This window comes from Myxine glutinosa, chromosome 1 (assembly GCF_964187855.1).
Source record: "Myxine glutinosa chromosome 1, kmMyxGlut1.1, whole genome shotgun sequence".
Taxonomy (NCBI): domain Eukaryota; kingdom Metazoa; phylum Chordata; class Myxini; order Myxiniformes; family Myxinidae; genus Myxine; species Myxine glutinosa.
The window spans coordinates 51,063,344-51,082,066 of record NC_136261.1 but is presented as its reverse complement, the minus strand read 5'-3'; the positions used below and the strand labels follow the sequence as shown (position 1 = coordinate 51,082,066).

At 57.4% G+C, this 18,723-nt stretch overlaps 1 protein-coding gene and 1 long non-coding RNA gene across 5 annotated transcripts in view; one reads left to right on the top strand and one right to left on the bottom strand.

Moving 5' to 3' along the window:
- The window catches only part of LOC144890653 (uncharacterized), a 103,538-nt gene that overhangs the window by 20,146 nt on the left and 64,669 nt on the right, over positions 1 to 18,723 (bottom strand). The window lies entirely within an intron of this gene.
- The window catches only part of LOC137423685 (uncharacterized), a 94,967-nt gene continuing 79,065 nt past the window's right edge, over positions 2,822 to 18,723 (top strand). For 2 of the 4 annotated variants that reach the window (XM_078771560.1, XM_078771558.1), the window contains exon 1: positions 17,449 to 17,625. Coding sequence is in view for 2 of the 4 variants with exons in the window: in XM_078771553.1 (XP_078627679.1) it covers positions 16,996 to 17,127 (132 nt within the window). In the remaining 2 variants the exon portion in view is untranslated. Of the gene's footprint in view, positions 3,062 to 15,208; positions 17,157 to 17,448; positions 17,626 to 18,723 lie in introns of those variants that run through there. The other 2 variants (XM_078771553.1, XM_078771557.1) reach the window with 2 other exon arrangements.

Sequence of the window (18,723 nt, the reverse complement as noted above, 5' to 3'; positions counted from 1 at the left end):
CCTGGGGGTCAAGCTTCACCATACTACGGCCTACCACCCCCAAGCCAATGGGTTGTGCGAGCGATTCCACCGCTCCATGAAGGCCGCGCTCCTGGCCGGCCTTCAGGACGGCGGTTGGGCCGACCGGCTGCCGTGGGTCCTTTTGGGCCTCCGCAAGGCCCCCAAGGAGGACCTCCGGGCATCCACCGCCGAGCTTGTCTCCGGCCAGGCGCTACGCGTCCCGGGCGAATTCATGCCCGACGCTACCAGTCCCTGGTCCGCAGCTCACCAGCGCTCGGACCTCCAGGAGGCCGCCCGACGGTTTGCCCCCGTGCCAACGTCCCACCACGGTGACCCCCAGTCCTACGTCCCCCCAGCGCTTCGCACAGCGGAGTACGTTTTTGTGCGTCATGACGCACATCGGGGGCGACTCCGGCCGCCATACGACGGACCCTTCCGGGTCCTGCGATGGGACGACAAGTCGATCGTCATCGACATCGGCGGCAGGTCGGACCGGATTGCGGTGGACCGTCTCAAACCGGCGCACGTGGACATCGACCAACCGCCACGGTTGGCCCTTCCGCCGCGGTGAGGCCGCCCCCCGTCCGCGGTGCCCCCCACTCGACCACCCACCACCACGCCGGACCCCCCCCCCCCCGCCCACGACCCGCCAGGGGTCACTTCGGCCGGGTCATCAGGACCCCCCTTAAATTGACCCTGCCGGTGCAAGTCGATTCTGGGGGGACGTGTGTAGCGGCTACCGCTGGGTTTACACAATCGCCTTGCACCTACCAAGGACGCGGAGCGATCACCATGCCGGGCTCGTCCAGGACGCCCGGGCAGGCCCGCTCTCAACTTGCCAGGCCTCGGCCGGGACGCCCGGGCATGCCCGGGCACGCCCGGCCATGCTCGCCCTCGACTTGCCAGGCCGCGGCCAGGATGCTCGGCCACGCCCCCTCTCGCCTTTCCCGGGCAAACGCTCCGGGATAATGTGTGTATATATATTGCTGCCCGATAAACGGGCCTTTCAGAGTACCCGAGTTGTTTTGTGACAATAAAGAAACTCGGACGAATTCCAGCTTTTTGTCGCGTCCATTCTTCCGATTGACGTGGGAGCACGGCTCCTACAGTACTTCCTTTTCCGGTGCTGTGTTCAATTCACCTTCTCTTTCAACCAACTATACCTGACACGTGGATGTTTGTGTTCGTGCTCTTCCCGAGGTTATTGCTTCACCTCACTCTGTCCTGATCTATCACATGGAGGCAGCGGTGTTCAACTTCTAAACCATCCCGACCAGGTAAGAGCACATTTTCATGGACGATCCCCCAACCCCTGGGTGCTTCGGGTCTGATTTAAGGAAAGGAGACATTGAACCACCTAGAATGGACTTTCGGGCCCCAGATGCTTACACCTGGCAGTTGCACTGATGCTTACACCTGGCAGTTGCACTGATCCTTACACCTGGCAGTTGCACTGATGCTTACACCTTGCAGTTACACTGATGCTTACACCTGGCATTTACACTGCTCCTTACACCTGGCAGTTACCCTTCTCCTTAAACCTGGCAGTTTCCCTGCTCCTTAAACCTGGCAGTTTCCCTGCTCCTGACACCTGGCAGTTTCCCTGCTCCTTACACCTGGCAGTTTCCCTGCTCCTTACACCTGGCAGTTTCCCTGCTCCTTACACCTAGCAGTTTCCCTGCTCCTTACACCTGGCAGTTTCCCTGCTCCTTACACCTGGCAGTTTCCCTGCTCCTTACACCTGGCAGTTTCCCTGCTCCTTACACCTGGCAGTTTCCCTGCTCGTTACACCTGGCAGTTTCCCTGCTCCTTACGCCTGGCAGTCACCATGCTCCTTACACCTGTCAGTCAACCTTGTCCTTACATCTGGCAGTCGGCCTGCGCCTTGTACCTGGAAGTCGGCCTGCTCCTTGTACCTGGCAGTCGGCCTGCGCCTTGTACCTGGCAGTCGGCCTGCTCCTTGTACCTGGCAGTCGGCCTGCTCCTTGTACCTGGCAGTCGGCCAGCTCCTTGTACCTGGCAGTCGGCCTGCTCCTTGTACCTGGCAGTCGGCCTGCTCTTTGTACCTGGCAGTCGGCCTGCTCCTTGTACCTGGCAGTCGGCCTGCTCCTTGTACCTGGCAGTCGGCCTGCTCCTTGTACGTGGCAGTCAGCCTGCTCCTTGTACCTGGAAGTCGGCCTGCTCCTTGTACCTGGCAGTCGGCCTGCTCCTTGTACCTGGCAGTCGGCCTGCTCCTTGAACCTGGCAGTCGGCCTGCTCCTTGAACCTGGCAGTCGGCCTGCTCCTTGAACCTGGCAGTCGGCCTGCTCCTTGTACCTGGCAGTCGGCCTGCTCCTTGAACCTGGCAGTCGGCCTGCTCCTTGAACCTGGCAGTCGGCCTGCTCCTTGTACCTGGCAGTCGGCCTGCTCCTTGAACCTGGCAGTCGGTTGGCTGACTTCCTCCAAGCAGTGAGGAAGGACTTCGTCGGGGCAGCACGTGTCCTCACCTGGAACTGCCAGCAGCACGGACATTATGAAAGTTGTGCGAAGCTTGGGGCAACCACCTTGTAGGAAGAGGTTTGTTTATTTAAACAATATCTTGGTCTTGCACAAAAACTCACCCCGTGGATTGCAGGGCCTAATGGGCAGAGGGCAGCATCCTTACAGATTGACAGAGGATCAAGGTGGAGCAGGAAAGGGGAGAAAGGGGAGAATGGGGGGAGAGTTTCATGTCGTAGATGGGAGCATGGGTGGGTATGGGCGAAAGCATAAGGTAACCATAGCAACACTATTGAAGGCCTCATTCCCTTTATGGTATTTATGACTTGAATTCTGCAGGCGGAGTGCCTGAAGACCCAGTTACGGCCTACTCTCTGTTCCTTGGCCCTTGTGAGAAGTCCTCCATTGATGTTGGGCCTGATTGTTGCCATAATCTGGGCTTATTGGCTGCGCAAGGTGTGAGGCAACCTGATGGCCGGCCCAACCATGACCTCCCTCGCCGTTTTTTTGCTAAAGCTTGCGACGCAGATGTTGCGCCCAGCTGCATGCAGCTCACCATCTCCCTCAATACACACGAGCCCAGGTGAGAATGAGCACGAACTGAATGACGGTGAAAAAATTGATAATATAATAGTTGTACTTTTTCATGATGGTCCTTCTTACCTTCGGCACCAAAGGTGGAAGTAGGTTATGTTTCCAATCCTCGCTGTTTGTCTGTGGACACGATATATGAAGTTGTGGACGGATTTGGACAAAACTTGATGGGTAGGTTGAGTGTGTGACAAGGACGAACTGATTCGATTTTGGTGAAGATCTGAATGTGGATACGAGAATTAAAAAAAATTTATGCTTCTGTCCCCTAAGGGGGTTGTCTGTCCGTCTGTCCGTATGTACGGGTTAAACCTCGTCTTTCTCAGCAACCAAATGTCCGATTGAGACAAAAGTTTATGGGTAGGAGAGACACCCATGCAGAATGTTTTTGTGATAATAGTGATGTCATAGGTCACATGGTATGGCAGCCATCTTGGATTAAACGATTAAAAAAATATTTATCGGAAACCGCTGAATGGAAAAATTAGAAACATGACACATTGTCAAGTACTCCGAATGGGGAACAAAAGCAAGATAATTATGACATCATTGGCGAAGTGGTGTACCAGCCATAAATGTTTTCATTGAATGCTTTATCCTAAAAATCTGAAATTGCATGCACATCATCAATGAACCATTTGTATTGAAATAGTAAATTTATGACATGGTAGTGAAGAGCGCGATGAAGAGCGCGGTGCCATGCGCGCTACTTGCTACCAAGGAGGAAGCGGACAACGCGGTAAGTTTAAATGGGTCTTTATTCAAAGAGCTTCACTGTAGCACTTGCGCACTCCGGGCTGCGCGCCCGGTGTATATCCTGAGGCCACGCCTACCCCTGGGGCGTGGCCGCCGCCACTTGGTGCGCGGAATAATGTCACCACGCCAGTGAGCTTTCGTGTCCGCCACACGCGTCCCCCCAGAATTCCCGCGCACCTGGAGGGCCAGTTTGCGGGGCAAACGGATGACCCGGCCGAAGCGCCCTCTGGCGACCGGCGGTGTCCGGGGTGCAGGGATGCCAGCTGGGATGCCCCCGGCTGTACCCGGGATGGGTGCCGGACCGGGGGGCGGCGTGCCGGCGGTGCTGGGCGGTGCCGGGGGTCCACCCGCAGGGGGGTGGCCTCGACGCGGGGGCCGAGCCACCGGCGGTGGGTGGTCCACGTCGAGGTGGGCCGGCTTGAGGCGATCCACCGAGACGCGGTCGGGAGTACCGCCGATGTCCAAGGTGAAGTGTTTCACCCCGGTCTCCAGCACGCGGAAAGGCCCGTCGTACGGGGGCCGCAGTGGCATCCGGTGGGCATCGTGCCGGATGAAGACATACTCCGCGGTGCGAAGCTCCGAGGCGACGTGCGTGGGTGGGTGCCCGTGGTGCACCGTCGGCACCGGGGCGAACCTCCCGGCGGTCTCCTGCAGTGCGGAGCGCTCCTGCACCATGGACCATGGTGCCGTGGGGTCGGGGAGGAACTCGCCCGGCACCCGCAGCGGTTGTCCAAAGCCCAACTCCGCCGCGGATGCGCGCAGGTCGTCCTTGGGCGCCGTCCGGAGGCCCAGCAGGACCCAGGGGAGCCTGTCGACCCAGCCGCCGTCGCGTAGGGGGCCCGGAGCGCGGCCTTCAATGAGCGGTGGAACCGCTCGCACAGGCCGTTGGCCTGGGGGTGGTAGGCCGTGGTTCGGTGCAGTTGGACCCCAAAACCCTGCGCAACCGCGGCCCACAGCTCCGAGGTGAACTGGGGGCCGCGGTCGGACGAGATGTCTGAGGGGGCGCCGAACCGGGCGACTCAGGTGGCGATGAACGCCTGCGCGACGTCCGCCGCCGTCGTCGCCGCCAAAGGCATGGCCTCCGGCCACCGGGTGGTGCGGTCCACCATGGTAAGGACGTGGGTGAAACCCCGTGAGGGGGGCAGAGGTCCCACCAGGTCCACGTGCACGTGGTCGAACCTACGTGCCGGCACCGCAAACGGAGCCAATGGGGCCTGGGTATGCCGGTGCACCTTTGCACGCTGGCACGCGAGCCACGTCCTGGTCCAGCCGCTGACGGCCTTCCCGAGGCCATGCCAGACAAACTTGTTGGCGACCAACCTCTGGGAGGCCTTCGTGCCCGGGTGGGACAGGCCGTGGATGGCGTCAAAAACCTGGCGCTGCCAGCCCGCGGGCACGATGGGGCGAGGCCGCCCGAGGGAGATGTCACACAAGAGGGCCATGCCCGTGCCGTCGAACGGCACCTCGGTGACGCGGAGGCCCGTGACGGCGGTCCGCAAGGCCTGGACACCGGGGTCGGCGGCCTGGTCCGCCGCCATCCGGGCATAGTCGATGCCAAGGTGGACGGCGTGGGCGACGGACCGGGAAAGGCAATCCGCCAGCGGGTTGTCCTTTCCCGCGTCGTGCCGGATGTCCGTCGTATACTCGGACACGGCCGAGAGGTGACGCTGCTGCCGGGCCAACCACGGCTCGGTGACCTTGCCCATCGTGAAGACCAGTGGCTTGTGGTCGACGAAGGCCGTGAACGCATGGCCCTCGAGCAGATGGCGGAAGTGCCTGACCGCCAGGTGAAGCCCGAGCAACTCGCGGTCGAAGGTACTGTAACGGCGTTCGGGCGGGCGAAGCTGCCGGCTAAAGAACGCCAGCGGTTGCCAAGCACCACGCACCCATTGCTCGTGCACCGCGCCCACCGCGTAGTCCGAGGCGTCGGTGGTGAGGGCGATCGGTGCATCGGGCGCCGGGTGCGCGAGCATGGTGGCGTTAGCCAAGGCGAGCTTCGCGCCCGCGAATGCCGCGTCCATCTGCTCAGTCCAGGTAACGTCACCTTTGGCCGGCTTCCCTCGGAGGGCCTCGTGGAGGGGGCGCAGGTGCTGAGCGATGCGGGGCAGGAACCAATGGTAAAAGTTCACCATGCCCAGGAACTCCTGGAGCCCCTTGATCGTGCAGGGGCACGGAAACCCCCTCACCGCCTCCACCTTGGCCGGTAGGGGGACGGCCCCGTGCCTCGTGACGCGGTGCCCCAAAAAGTCGATGTCGGCGACGCCGAACCGGCACTTAGCGGGGTTAACGATGAGGCCATGCTGGCCCAGACGTTCGAAGAGCGTGCGGAGATGGTGAAGGTGCTCTTCGCGGGATGCGCTGGCGACGAGGATATCGTCCAGGTAGACGTATATAAAATCCAAGTCGCGCAAGACGCTGTCCATGAGGCGCTGGAACGCCTGAGCCGCATTTTTCAAACCAAAGGGCATCCGAAGAAATTCGAACAGTCCGAATGGCGTGATGACCGCCGTCTTCTGGATGTCCTCCGGCCTGACGGGGACCTGATGGTAGCAGCGTATGAGGTCCACCTTTGAAAAGAAGGACATGCCCGCCAAACGGGTGTAGAAGTCCTGGATGTGGGGGATGGGGTAGCGGTCGGGGGTGGTGGCGTCGTTGAGGCGCCGGTAGTCCCCGCACGGTCGCCATCCCCCGCCGGGCTTGGGCAGGATGTGGAGCGGGGACGCCCACGCACTCTCGGAGCGCCGCACGATGCCGAGCCGCTCCAGCATAGCGAACTCTGCTTTCGCTACCGCGAGCTTCGTCGGCTCGAGGCGGCGTGCCCGGGCATAGACCGGTGGCCCGGAGGTGGGGATGTGGTGTTCCACCCCGTGCTTAACGGCCCCCGCCGAGAAGGTGGGCCGCGTGAGTGCCGGGAAACCGGCGAGGAGGCGGGTGAATTCGTCCGCCGCCGGAAGCGTACAGATCGACCCCACCGGCACCGAACCGTTCAGCAAGCCGCTCGGCGAGCCGCTCGGTGAGCCACTCAGCGAGCTGCTCAACGAGCCGCTCAGCGAAACAAGCGAGCGAGCTGAAGGTTTCGGCCTGGACGAGACGTTTGCACTTAACATCGACCAACAGCCCATGCACACATAGGAAGTCCGCGCCGAGCAGGGCCATTGGCACGCTGGCGGTAACGAATGACCACCGAAAAACTTGCCCTCCGAACCGCAGGGAGAGGCAACGTTTTCCGTATGTGCGTATAGGCGTACCGTTTGCGGCAAGCAGCACGGGGCCCCGGCCCGCGGTTTGCTTGTCTGACGTACCGGCGGGGACGACGCTCACCTGCGCTCCTGTGTCACACAGGTAACGGCGCCCAGACAAGGTGTCCTTGATGAACAGTAGGCTGTTCGCCCGGCCGGCACTCAGGGACGCAACCGAGCGCCGGCCCGAGAGTTTCCCGACTTGCCGAATGAGCACGGCGGGCGACACTGCCGAGCCTCGTGCCCGAACTTTGTGTGGAAAAAGCACCAGGTTGGTGGCGGAGGCGTCGGAGGCCGCGGTTTTCTCTGCGGCGGCGGTGGTGGTGGTGGGCGGAGCCTAGCGCCGGCCCCGAGGTGTGCATCGGCATCGGGGATGAGATTTGCACCAGCATCAGCCTCGGGATGCGCGACGGCCGCACCAAAACTCGCCTGCGTGTCCAAAACTGCAAAGTACTTGTCGGCCGCGGCGGCCAGGGCTCGGGGTTCCGTTATTATGGAACCGGCCAATGCGAGGCGTACGCGTGCTGGTAGCTGGCGTCGAAAAAGCGCCCGGAAGAAAAAATCCGGTGTCTTGTCCCCCAACAATGACAGCATGTGATCCATGCGGACCGATGGTCGTGTATCGCCGAGCTCGGGCAGGTCGAGGAGGCGGTCGGCCCGTTCGTCCTCTGTGAGGCCAAACGTGGCGATGAGAAGCCATTTGAGCGCCTCGTACCTGTTTATGGCTGGTGGATTTTGTAGGACAGAAACGACCCGGGTGGCAGTGCCGGGCCCGAGGGAGGCGATGACGTGGTAGTACCGCGTCGCGTCGCTCGTGATGCGCCGAAGCTGAAATTGGGCTTCAACTTGCATGAACCAGACCTCGGCCTGAGCCTCCCAGAACTCGGGGAGTTTGACCGCGTTGTTTGCCATTGCTATGGCGTCGTGTTCAGATGGATCGCTACGGCTGATCCAACGTCGAGGTCACCAATGAAGAGCGTGGTGCCACACGCGCTACTTGCTACCAAGGAGGAAGCGGACAACGCGGTAAGTTTAAATGGGTCTTTATTCAAAGAGCTTCACTGTAGCACTCGTGCGCTCCGGGCTGCGCACCCGGTGTATATCCTGAGGCCACGCCTACCCCTGGGGCGTGGCCGCCGCCCACTTGGTGCGCGGAATAATGTCACCACGCCAGTGAGCTTTGGTGTCCGCCACAGTAGGTCACATGGTTTGGCAGCCATATTGGATTTAACCTGATAATTTTTTAAAAACATCTTCCAAACAAACCACCAAAGCGTTCGACTGAAAACTTTACATGCGTCATCGACTAAACATGGCAATTAAAAGTTTATCACGAAAACGTCATCGGTCACATGGTGTGGCAGCCATGTTGGATTGAAGGAAAATATTAAATAATCGTATCTCTGAAACCTTAACCTATTGATGCGAAACTTTACAAATGTCATCGAACACCATTGCTGCATATAGTTTGAAAATAATGACGTCGTAGGTCACGTGGTCTGCAAGCCATCTTGGATAGAAAAACTAACCTTGTCTGATCAACACGAAACTTCACAAACGCGATCCCCGACAAATACATATGCAGAGTGTACATTTTTGATGTCATATGTCACGTGGTTTGGCAGCCATATTAGTTTGAAAGCCGATATTTAAATAAATCTCTTCTCCGAAACAGATTCACCGATCGATGTGAAACCTGTCTTGTGTGGTAAAAATGTGATACTTGAGAACAGCTGAAGGGGTTTAAATCAAACTTGTGTGGCGGGCACAAGGGGCAATAATTCCGCGCACCAGTGGGTGGCGCGAGCGTCCAGGCGGGGAACTAAAATACATGCCCTGCCTTTCGAGCGATCGGCCACGCCCGGGGGCAAGGCGTGGCCTCGGGACATATATGCGGGCTCTAAGCTCGAACCCGCCCAGTGCTGAAGTGCGAGCTCTTAATAAAGACTCTTGTATGTACCAACGCATTGTGGCCTACCTCTCTGGCAATCGAGTCGTGTGTGCACAGCACCACACTGGTGACCCCAATTGGTTCAGCCATTGCTGACCCCCGAACGTGCCATGGCTACCAACGCCGTCGCAATCAAACTCCCGGAGTTTTGGGAAGCGCAAGCCGACATTTGGTTTGTGCAGGCCAAAGCTCAATTTCAGCCCGAGGCATCACGGCGGACGAGACCCGGTACTACCACGTGGTCGCCGCCCTCGGGCCCGGCACTGCCGCCTGAGTCGTATCCATCCTTCGGCGCCCGCAGGGCGACCACAAGTACGAGGCGCTCAAACGTCTCCTCCTCGCCACGTTCGGGCTCACAGAGATCGAACGTGCCCACCGCCTCCTGGACCTTCCCGCCCTCGGCGACACACGACCATCCGTCCGGATGGATTTCATGCTGTCTCTGCTTGGGGACCAGCGCCCGGATTTCTTGTTCCGCGCACTGTTCCTCTGCCAGCTACCGATACAGGTACGCCTCGCACTGGCCGGTTCCAACATCACGGAACCCCGTGCCCTGGCCGGAGAGGCCGACAAGTTTTTCGCGGCCTGCGACACGCGGTCGGTTTACGGTGCTGCCGTAGTGGCTCCCGGTGCGGAGGCTCCAGCGCCCCCGGCTTCCATCGTGGCCGCTGCTGCGCACCACCCACTACCGCCGCCGCCACCACCACCGCCGCCGGCATGGCCGACGCGTCCGCCACCGCCGCAAACCGGGTGCTACTACCATGCCAGGTTCGGCCACAAGGCTAAAACGTGCCGCCCGCCGTGTTCTTTTGACGGGTCGGGAAACGACCGGGCCGGCGCTCACTTGCGGCCCTGAGCGTCGGCCATTCCGGCAGCCTCCAGTTCATCATGGACACCTTGTCCGGGCACCGTTTTCTTTGCGACACAGGAGCGCAGGTAAGCGTCCTCCCTGCCTCCACGTCCGACAAGCAAGCCGCGGGCCGGGGCCCCGCTTTGCTTGCCGCCAACGGTACACCCATCCACACATTCGGGAAGCATTGCCTCTCACTGCGGTTCGGAGGGCAGCGCTTTCAATGGTCATTCGTTACCGCCAGCGTGCCAATGGCCCTGCTCGGCGCGGACTTCCTATGTGTGCATGGGCTGTTGGTCGATGTTAAGTGCAAACGTCTCGTCCAGGCCGAAACCTTCAGCTCGCTCGCTTGTTTCGCTGAGCGGCTCGTTGAGCAGCTCGCTGAGTGGCTCACCGAGCGGCTTGCCAAGCGGCATGCTGAAAGGTTCCCTCCCGGCGAGGTTAGTCTGCACGCTTCCGGCAGCGGACGAGTTTACCCGCCTCCTCACCAGTTTCCCAGCTCTCACGTGGCCCACCTTCTCAGCGGTGGCCGTCAAACACGGGGTGGAGCACCATATCCCCACGGTCAGGCCGCCGGTCTACGCCCGGGCACGCCGACTCGACCCCACGAAGCTCGCCATGGCGAAAGCAGAGTTTGCCACGCTGGAACGGCTGGGGATCGTACGGCGCTCCAACAGCGCTTGGGCTTCTCCTCTGCACATTGTGCCGAAGCCCGGCGGAGGATGGCGGCCGTGCAGTGACTACCGCCGGCTCAATGATGCCACCACCCCCGACAGCTACCCGGTCCCGCATATCCAGGACTTTTCCGCCCGGTTGGCGAACACGACCGTGTTCTCCAAGGTGGACCTCATCCGGGGCAACCACCAGGTCCCCGTCCAACCGGACGATGTCCCAAAGATGGCCATCATCACCCCTTTCGGCCTCTTTGAGTTCCTGCGAATGCCTTTTGGGTTGAAGATTGCGGCCCAGGCGTTCCAACGGCTCATGGACAGCGTCTTGCGTGACTTACCTTTCATCTATGTCTACCTGGACAACATCCTAGTCGCGAGCGTGTCCAAGGAGGAGCACCTGCTCCACCTCCGCACGCTTTTCGAACGCCTGGGCCAGCATGGCCTGATCATCAACCCCGCAAAGTGCCGTTTAGGCATCGCCGCCATCGACTTCTTGGGGCACCGCATCACCAGGCACGGGGCCATCCCTTTACCGGCCAAGGTGGAGGCGGTCAGGGATTTCCCGCGCCCCCGCACGATTAAGGGGCTCCAGGAGTTCCTGGGCATGGTAAATTTTTACCACCGCTTCGTGCCCCACGTCGCCCAGCTCCTCCGCCCCCTGCATGAGGCCCTCCGGGGCAAGCCTGGCAAAGGTGACATCGCCTGGTCGGAGCCGATGGCCGTGGCGTTTGTGGGCGCAAGGCTGGCCCTGGCCAACGCCACCATGCTGTCACACCCGGCGCCCGATGCACCGATCGCCCTCACCACCGACGCGTCGGACTACGCGGTGGGCGCAGTGCACGAGCAGGGGGTGAGTGGTGCTTGGCAGCTGCTGGCGTTTTTTAGCCGGCAACTTCGCCCGCATGAACGCCGCTATAGCACCTTCGACCGCGAGCTGCTCGGGCTCCACCTGGTGGTCCGACACTTCCGCCATCTGCTCGCATGCCGCCCGTTCACGGCTTTCGTCGACCACAAGCCCCTTGTGTTCGCGATGGCCAAGGTCGCTGAGCCATGGTCGGCACGGCAGCAGCGTCACCTCTCTGCCGTGTCTGAGTACACGACGGACATCCATCACGTCGCGGGAAAAGACAACCCGGAGGGCGGATTGCCTTTCCCGGTCCGTCGCGCACGCGGTCCACCTAGGGATCGACTATGCCCGAATGGCGGAGGACCAGGCCGCCGACCCCGGCGTCCAGGCCTTGCGGTCCGCTGTCATGGGCCTCCACATCACCGAGGTGCCGTTCGATGTTGCGGGCGCGGCCCTCCTGTGTGACGTCTCCCTCGGCCGGCCTCGCCCCATCGTGCCCGCTGGCTGGCAGCGCCCGGTTTTCGACGCCATCCAAGGCCTGTCCCACCCGGGCACGAAGGCCTCCCAGAAGCTCGTCGCGGCATAGTTCATCTGGCATGGCCTCAGGAAGGACGTCCGTGACTGGGCCAGGACGTGCCTCGCGTGCCAGCGCGCAAAGGTCCACCGCCACACCCAGGCCCCGTTGGCCCCATTTACGGTGCCCGAGCGTCGGTTCGACCATGTCCACGTCGACTTGGTGGGACCTCTGCCCCCCTCTTGGGGGTTCACCCACCTCCTCACCATGGTGGACCGCACCACACGGTGGCCGGAGGCCGTGCCATTGGCGGCGACGTCGGCGGCTGATGTGGCGCAAGCCTTCATCGCCACTTGGGTTGCCCGGTTCGGTGCCCCCTCGGACATCTCGTCCGACCGCGGCCCCCAGTTCACCTCGGAGCTCTGGGGGGTGGTGGCGCAAGGGCTCCGCGTCCAACTGCACCGCACCACGGCCTACCACCCCCAGGCCAATGGCCTGTGCGAGCGCTTCCATCGCTCGATGAAGGCCGTGCTCCGGGCCAGCCTCCGCAACGGCAGCTGGGCCGACAGGCTCCCCTGGGTCCTGCTGGGCCTCAGGACGGCGCCCAAGGACGACCTGCATGCGTCCTCGGCGGAGCTGGTCTTCAGGCAACCACTGCAGGTACCGGGCGAATTTATCCCCGACTCCACGGCTCCTTGGTCCGCGGCGCAACAGCGCTCCACCCTGCAGGAGACCGCCCGGAGGTTCGCCCCAGTGCCAACGGCACACCACGGTTGCCCGTCCTCCCACGTCGCCCCGGAGCTTCGCACGGCGGAGTACGTCTTCGTCCGGCACGACGCCCACCGGGCAACGCTACGGCCCCCGTACGACGGGCCCTTCCGCGTGCTGGAGACCGGGGACAAATATTTCACCGTCGACATCGGCGGTGCCCCGGATCGTATCTCAGTGGACCGCCTCAAGCCGGCCCACCTCGATCTGGACCACCCCCCGCAAGCAGCTCTGCCTCCGCTTTGAGGCCGCCCCCCGGCGGTCAGACCCCTGGCACCCCCCAGCCCCGCCGTCCGCTACCCCCCAGCCCTGCACGCATCGCCAGGGGGCGTTTCGGCCGGGTCATCCGGCTTCCTCGCAAGCTCACCCTTCAGGTGCGCGGGAATTCTGGGGGGGCGCGTGTGGCGGGCACAAGTGGCAATAATTCCGTGCACCAGTGGGTGGCGCGCGCGTCCAGGCGGGGAACTAAAATGCATGCCCTGCCTTTCGACCGATCGGCCATGCCCGGGGGCAAGGCGTGGCCTCGGGACATATATGCGGGCTCTAAGCTCGAGCCCGCCCAGTGCTGAAGTGCGAGCTCTTAATAAAGACTCTTGTTTGTACCAACGCGTTGTGGCCTACCTCTCTGGCAATCGAGTCGTGTGTGCACAGCACCACACTTGTTTATTTTTAGGGCAGTGATCGAGGGCATCTACCCATTGTCACGGGCAGGGACTATGCAGAGGCATATTGGTGACAGTCTCATTGCTCTAGTTTTTAAGTGATTCTTCACCATTGAGAGATGACGCCAAAAACAATATATACAATATCTCGGAAAAATTTATGGACGGATTCAGACAAAACTTCATGGCGAGGTTGAGTGTGTGACAAGGACGAACTGATTAGATTTTGGTGTAGATCTGAATATGGATATGAGAATTTTATTAATTTATTTTTAAGTAATTCTTCACCATTGAGAGATAAGGCCAAAAACGATATATAGCACGATTTCTCCAAAAAAATTATGTATGAATTAGGACGAAACTTGGTGGACAGATCGGGTGTGTGGTAAGGACGAATTGATTATAGCCGGCGAAGCCGGTGTTGTGAATGAATTCGTACGTATTATGTTGAAAAGCCAGATTTTGCTGGATCCTTTGAGAATTTCGAAGCTTTGACGCACCAAATCGTTCCATGGAGGTCGCCATCTTGCGGATGCGGAAGTATGCATAAAAAATTGCGATAAAATTCAATAGGAGTCTGTTTCACCCGTCTTTTTTTGATTCACCATCTTATGCACCTCTAATTTGGAATTAAAATACTTTAAAGACCAACCTTGTTCCCCGGGCCCGCATGGGCCCTGGTTATCTTCAACAAAAATCTTCACCAAACACCGGAACCAATGAGATTCGAGCATTTGAAAAAATATTTCAAAAAAGCTTATTACCGCGTTTCGGAGGCTGAAAACGGCGTCAAATATTCTAAAATTGACGAAGAATTATTTTTTAGAAATCTCGCGGCCGTAGGGGATAGTTTTTCACGGCCGGAAATATCCGAAGTTGAGACGGAATTCACCGAATTAATCAAGAAGTAAATTTTATAAATTTTAATCATCCAGAATGCAAATGGTGTCATTTTGAACTAGATACGGTACCTACTACACCTACCGACTACCAACTACCTAACCTACTGATGCCATAGTGATGGGTAAAATAGTGGCAAGAGGCTTTGGCTTCACCGGCTCATTGCGGCTTTGCAGTCGGGTCATATTATTTCGGTGAAGATACAAATCTGGATACAAGATTACATTTTTTGTGATTTTTCGCCATTGAGTGATCGGGCCAAAAACAATATATGGCACAATATTTAAAAAAGTTTTGGATGGATTATGACAAAACGAGGTGGATGCATTGGTGAGGTGATTTCATTTTGCTTCAGGTGTGGATCCAGATCTGGTATATCAGTGGGATACAAAACGTGAACTGTTCAGTCTGACGGAGGTAAGCACTCTTCCGAGTGCCGTTCCAGTGTTGTGCGCAGCCTGTGGCTGCTGGTTTGCATCATTGCTGGGAGCGTGGCTGTGCTTCTGATGCAGTGCCCCGTGTAGGTTAGGGACAGAATTTGGAATTTGTTCTGTGTGCTGGCGCTAGCTCACCTACTCTTTGCGAAGTACACCTTGGGATCTTTGATGTCCATCCAGTAATGCCGGCAGATGGGACACTCACGTTTAACGTCCATCTGAGGGACGGCAAAAACACTGAAACATTCTGGTTGCGAAACAGCGGGATGAAAGTTTCTAGCTCGGTCGGGGTTCAAACCCAGGCTGGACAGTTTAGAGGCAAGTTAGTGTACCTCCAGGTCATCCTACCAGCCATCAAATGCAGCTGCATTGTGAAATACATCCTTGGCACAAAGGAATTGACTAAAAAGCTAGGAGGTACCATTTGATCAAGAGTACAGTCGAACTATATCAATTTATTGAATTGAAAATTGAGTTTTGTTTTGTTGGTTATAGTGTTGCAGCTATCGATCCCATTTAATGGTCCGAATTATAATCCACGCAGGGATGACACCCGAGCCACTGCTTTGGCACAAAACGCCTGTAAAATGGGCCATTCTCCATCCTGCATGGTTGCCGCTCATCTGCTCTCTCAACGTGGTCTTGGTGGCAAGGTCCGGGCAAGAGAGCTGCGTGCCGAGGCAGCAAGGCTCCATGCAGAGAACACGGGACGCGATTTCAGTGTGGAATTTGGAAAGAAGTTTTCTCGAATGTCGTAAACTCGTTGCTCATAATGTCAGAGATGTCGTCTCGGTTCTTGAAGAAGCTGGGCAGGACGTGCTCACTGTGACTATAAAGTGATTAAGACACCCAGAGATCCTCTGTGTCTTTGTTGTCCAACGGATACTTCATCTCATTCTATCGTCTCGTTTGATACTTTAAGTTTGCTCTCCAACCTGAGTAAATATCTCACATCGGTCGACTCTGTTTTGGCAAAAGTTGTGCATTGGCATTCAAGAGCAAAATTAAATGAGATCAGTTGTTGCATAACGGAAAATTTAATTTTGTTGTGTGAGATTTCCAGAGAGAGAGAGAGAGCAAAACCACGACCCAGGCTGCTCGGATGAGAAGACCAACAGATAAGCTTGATCAATATTAAAATCATTACTTTGTTGTACAGAAATGAAAATGTGATTGTCTTTTGTAAAATCACCTATCAGAGCCCAGGTACAATGGTCGTTTGTAAAATCACCAATCAATGGACGTTAAACTGGCTGTCCAGTCTGCCGGCATTAGTCGGTGGACGATAAAGATCCCAAGGTCTCCTTCATGAAGAGCAGGCGAGCTATCGCCGGAACCCTGAACAAATGCTAAATTCCTGGTCTGACTGAAGGGGCACTGCATCAGCAGCACACCTCCACCCCCATGCAGAAAAGTGGTGTAAACCTGCAGCCACACCGAGCATACGAAAGAAGAGTGGAGAGGGTAATGGGGAGTGACTGAGCAGCAATGGACCTTAATTACATGATGTTATTTAATTTAATGATTAAAGACGGATCGAGTCTTAATCACTTTTGCTCATCTCGGCGTGTCGCCAAATTAAACATCTCAATTTTTATGCCTCCGTCGATGAAGTCTTCAGGTTGTCCGTCCGACCGTGATGGGTTTTCATTACCGCGATACCTTGAGAACGGCTGAAGGGATCTTCGTCAAACGTGGTGCAGGTATGTATAATGAGGTAAAGATGAACTGATTAGATTTGGGGGTCACGAGGTCAAAGGTCATGTTTGGTAAAAATCCTGTTACCGCGATAACTTGTGAACCAGTGATGGGATTCTGACCAAATTTGGTACAATTACGTAGAATGATGTAAAGATGAACTGATTCGATTTTGAGGTCGGCGGTCAAACTCTTCAGCCTGGCAGAGGTGTGCGCTGACGCTCTCGCGTTGTCCTCTGCACAAAGTGCATTCTTGGCCCCTTCACAGATCATTTTTGTGCATAATAGACCATTCTTCAATTACTCTGAAGAAGCCTGGCGTTCGCTTTGCGGTTCATGTGAACGGTTTAAGTTTCAAAAAATTATAAATTGCATTTCCGATTTCGTGCAGCAGCACATTGCACACCGGAAGTGGGCCGAGAAGGCTACTCCTGCCGGCGGGATGTCATGCCATATCTCGTTTTTGGCACCATCTCTCAATTGTGAAGAATCACTTAGAAATTATAACATCCGGATATTCACCAAAATCTAATCAATTCTTCCCCACCTGCCCACCAAGTTTCATACGAATCCGTGCACAACTGTTTGAGATATCCTGCTCACAAACAAATAGATAAACAGCAATTATTTTATATGACGTGTTCCGGTCGCGGTCATGACGTCACTTCCACTCTCTCGGAACGCCCACTCCCATTCGTCGAAACCCAGGTCCAAGCTCATTGGCTAGCTTCAATATACAGTATCACAGAGGTTCGACAGCTGCAGGTATGTTCATTGCTTGTGGTCCGGTCGAGGTTAGTGACCGTTCAACTATCCTTGGTGATAAACTCCAACATTGTAATTACTAACAATTGTTATCATTCCGTTATCATGTTGTTTCCGTCCACGCGATGACGCGACAATGTTTATTTCCCAAAAAGCAAAATGCATCGTGAATACCTGTCAGGTACCATTCCACTTGTGAGTTGTTCTTCATTAAGAGCGGTAAACGTAAAACGGTGTAACAGTGACACCTCGTGTTCATGGTGAACATTGCTCATTATTGTTGTGATTGGTACTACGGACTGCGTAGTGAGGTCTGGGGGCGTGGTCTCAGTGGTTAATGGCGGCTCGTCATGATGGCCCGTGTGCTCTGTGAGAGCTTGGTATCGTCTTTAATAAACCACTTGATTAAAGGAGATTCCTGAACTTACTACAGAGCACACGGCCATCATGATGAGCCGCCATTAACCAACGGACCACGCCCCCAGACCTCACGACGCAGTACGTAGTACCAATCACAACAATTATAATCACGTGTGCAGTTACGACCTGCTCGGCAGTTTGTGCACTCACGAGTTTGTCATGAAAATACCAAACTTTAGTTAAAATTGTATATTGTTTTGTTATTAAATATATTTTCTTTCTCATACAGCAAAGGCCTCATTTGATGTTGGGTCGGAAAATTATGTTTATATAGGGGGTATCGATTAAGGGTGTACACTGGTATTGCTTAGCTTGACTGATGATTTCTCCCCATGATCACTCCATCCGATTAAATTAAGTTTGTCAATTTTACGAGGTGACATGAAGTTTGTTACTTTTTTACTAGGTTTATCCTTCCCTTTTTCCCCTCACCTACCTTTTCCACTCCCCCACCTTTTCCTCTCCCCCCACCTTTTCCTCTCCCCCCACCTTTTCCTATCCCCCCACCTTTTCCACTCCCCCCACCTTTTCCACTCCCCCCACCTTTTCCTCTCCCCCCACCTTTTCCTCTCCCCCCCCCCACCTTTTCCTCCCCTCCCCCCTTCTCCCCTCCCCCTTCTCCCCCACCCCCTTCTCCCCTCCCCCTTATCCCCCACCCCTTCTCCCCCCCATTCTCCCCCCTTCTCCCCTACCCCCTTCTCCCTTCTCACCTCCGCTCCCTTCTCACCTCCGCTCCCTTCTCACCTCCGCTCCCTTCTCACCTCCGCTCCCTTCTCTCTCCCACCCCCTTCTCACCTCCCACCCCTACTGGCCTCCCACCCCTTCTCGCCCTCCCACCCCTTCTCGCCCTCCCACCCCTTCTCACCTCCGCTCCCTTCTCACCTCCGCTCCCTTCTCACCTCCGCTCCCTTCTCACCTCCGCTCCCTTCTCACCTCCGCTCCCTTCTCTCTCCCACCCCCTTCTCGCCTCCCACCCCTACTGGCCTCCCACCCCTTCTCGCCCTCCCGCCCCTTCTCGCCCTCCCGCCCCTTCTCGCCCTCCCGCCCCTTCTCGCCCTCCCGCCCCTTCTCGCCCTCCCGCCCCTTCTCGCCCCCCGCCCCTTCTCGCCCCCCGCCCCTTCTCGCCCCCCGCCCCTTCTCGCCCGCCGCCCCTTCTCGCCCGCCGCCCCTTCTCGC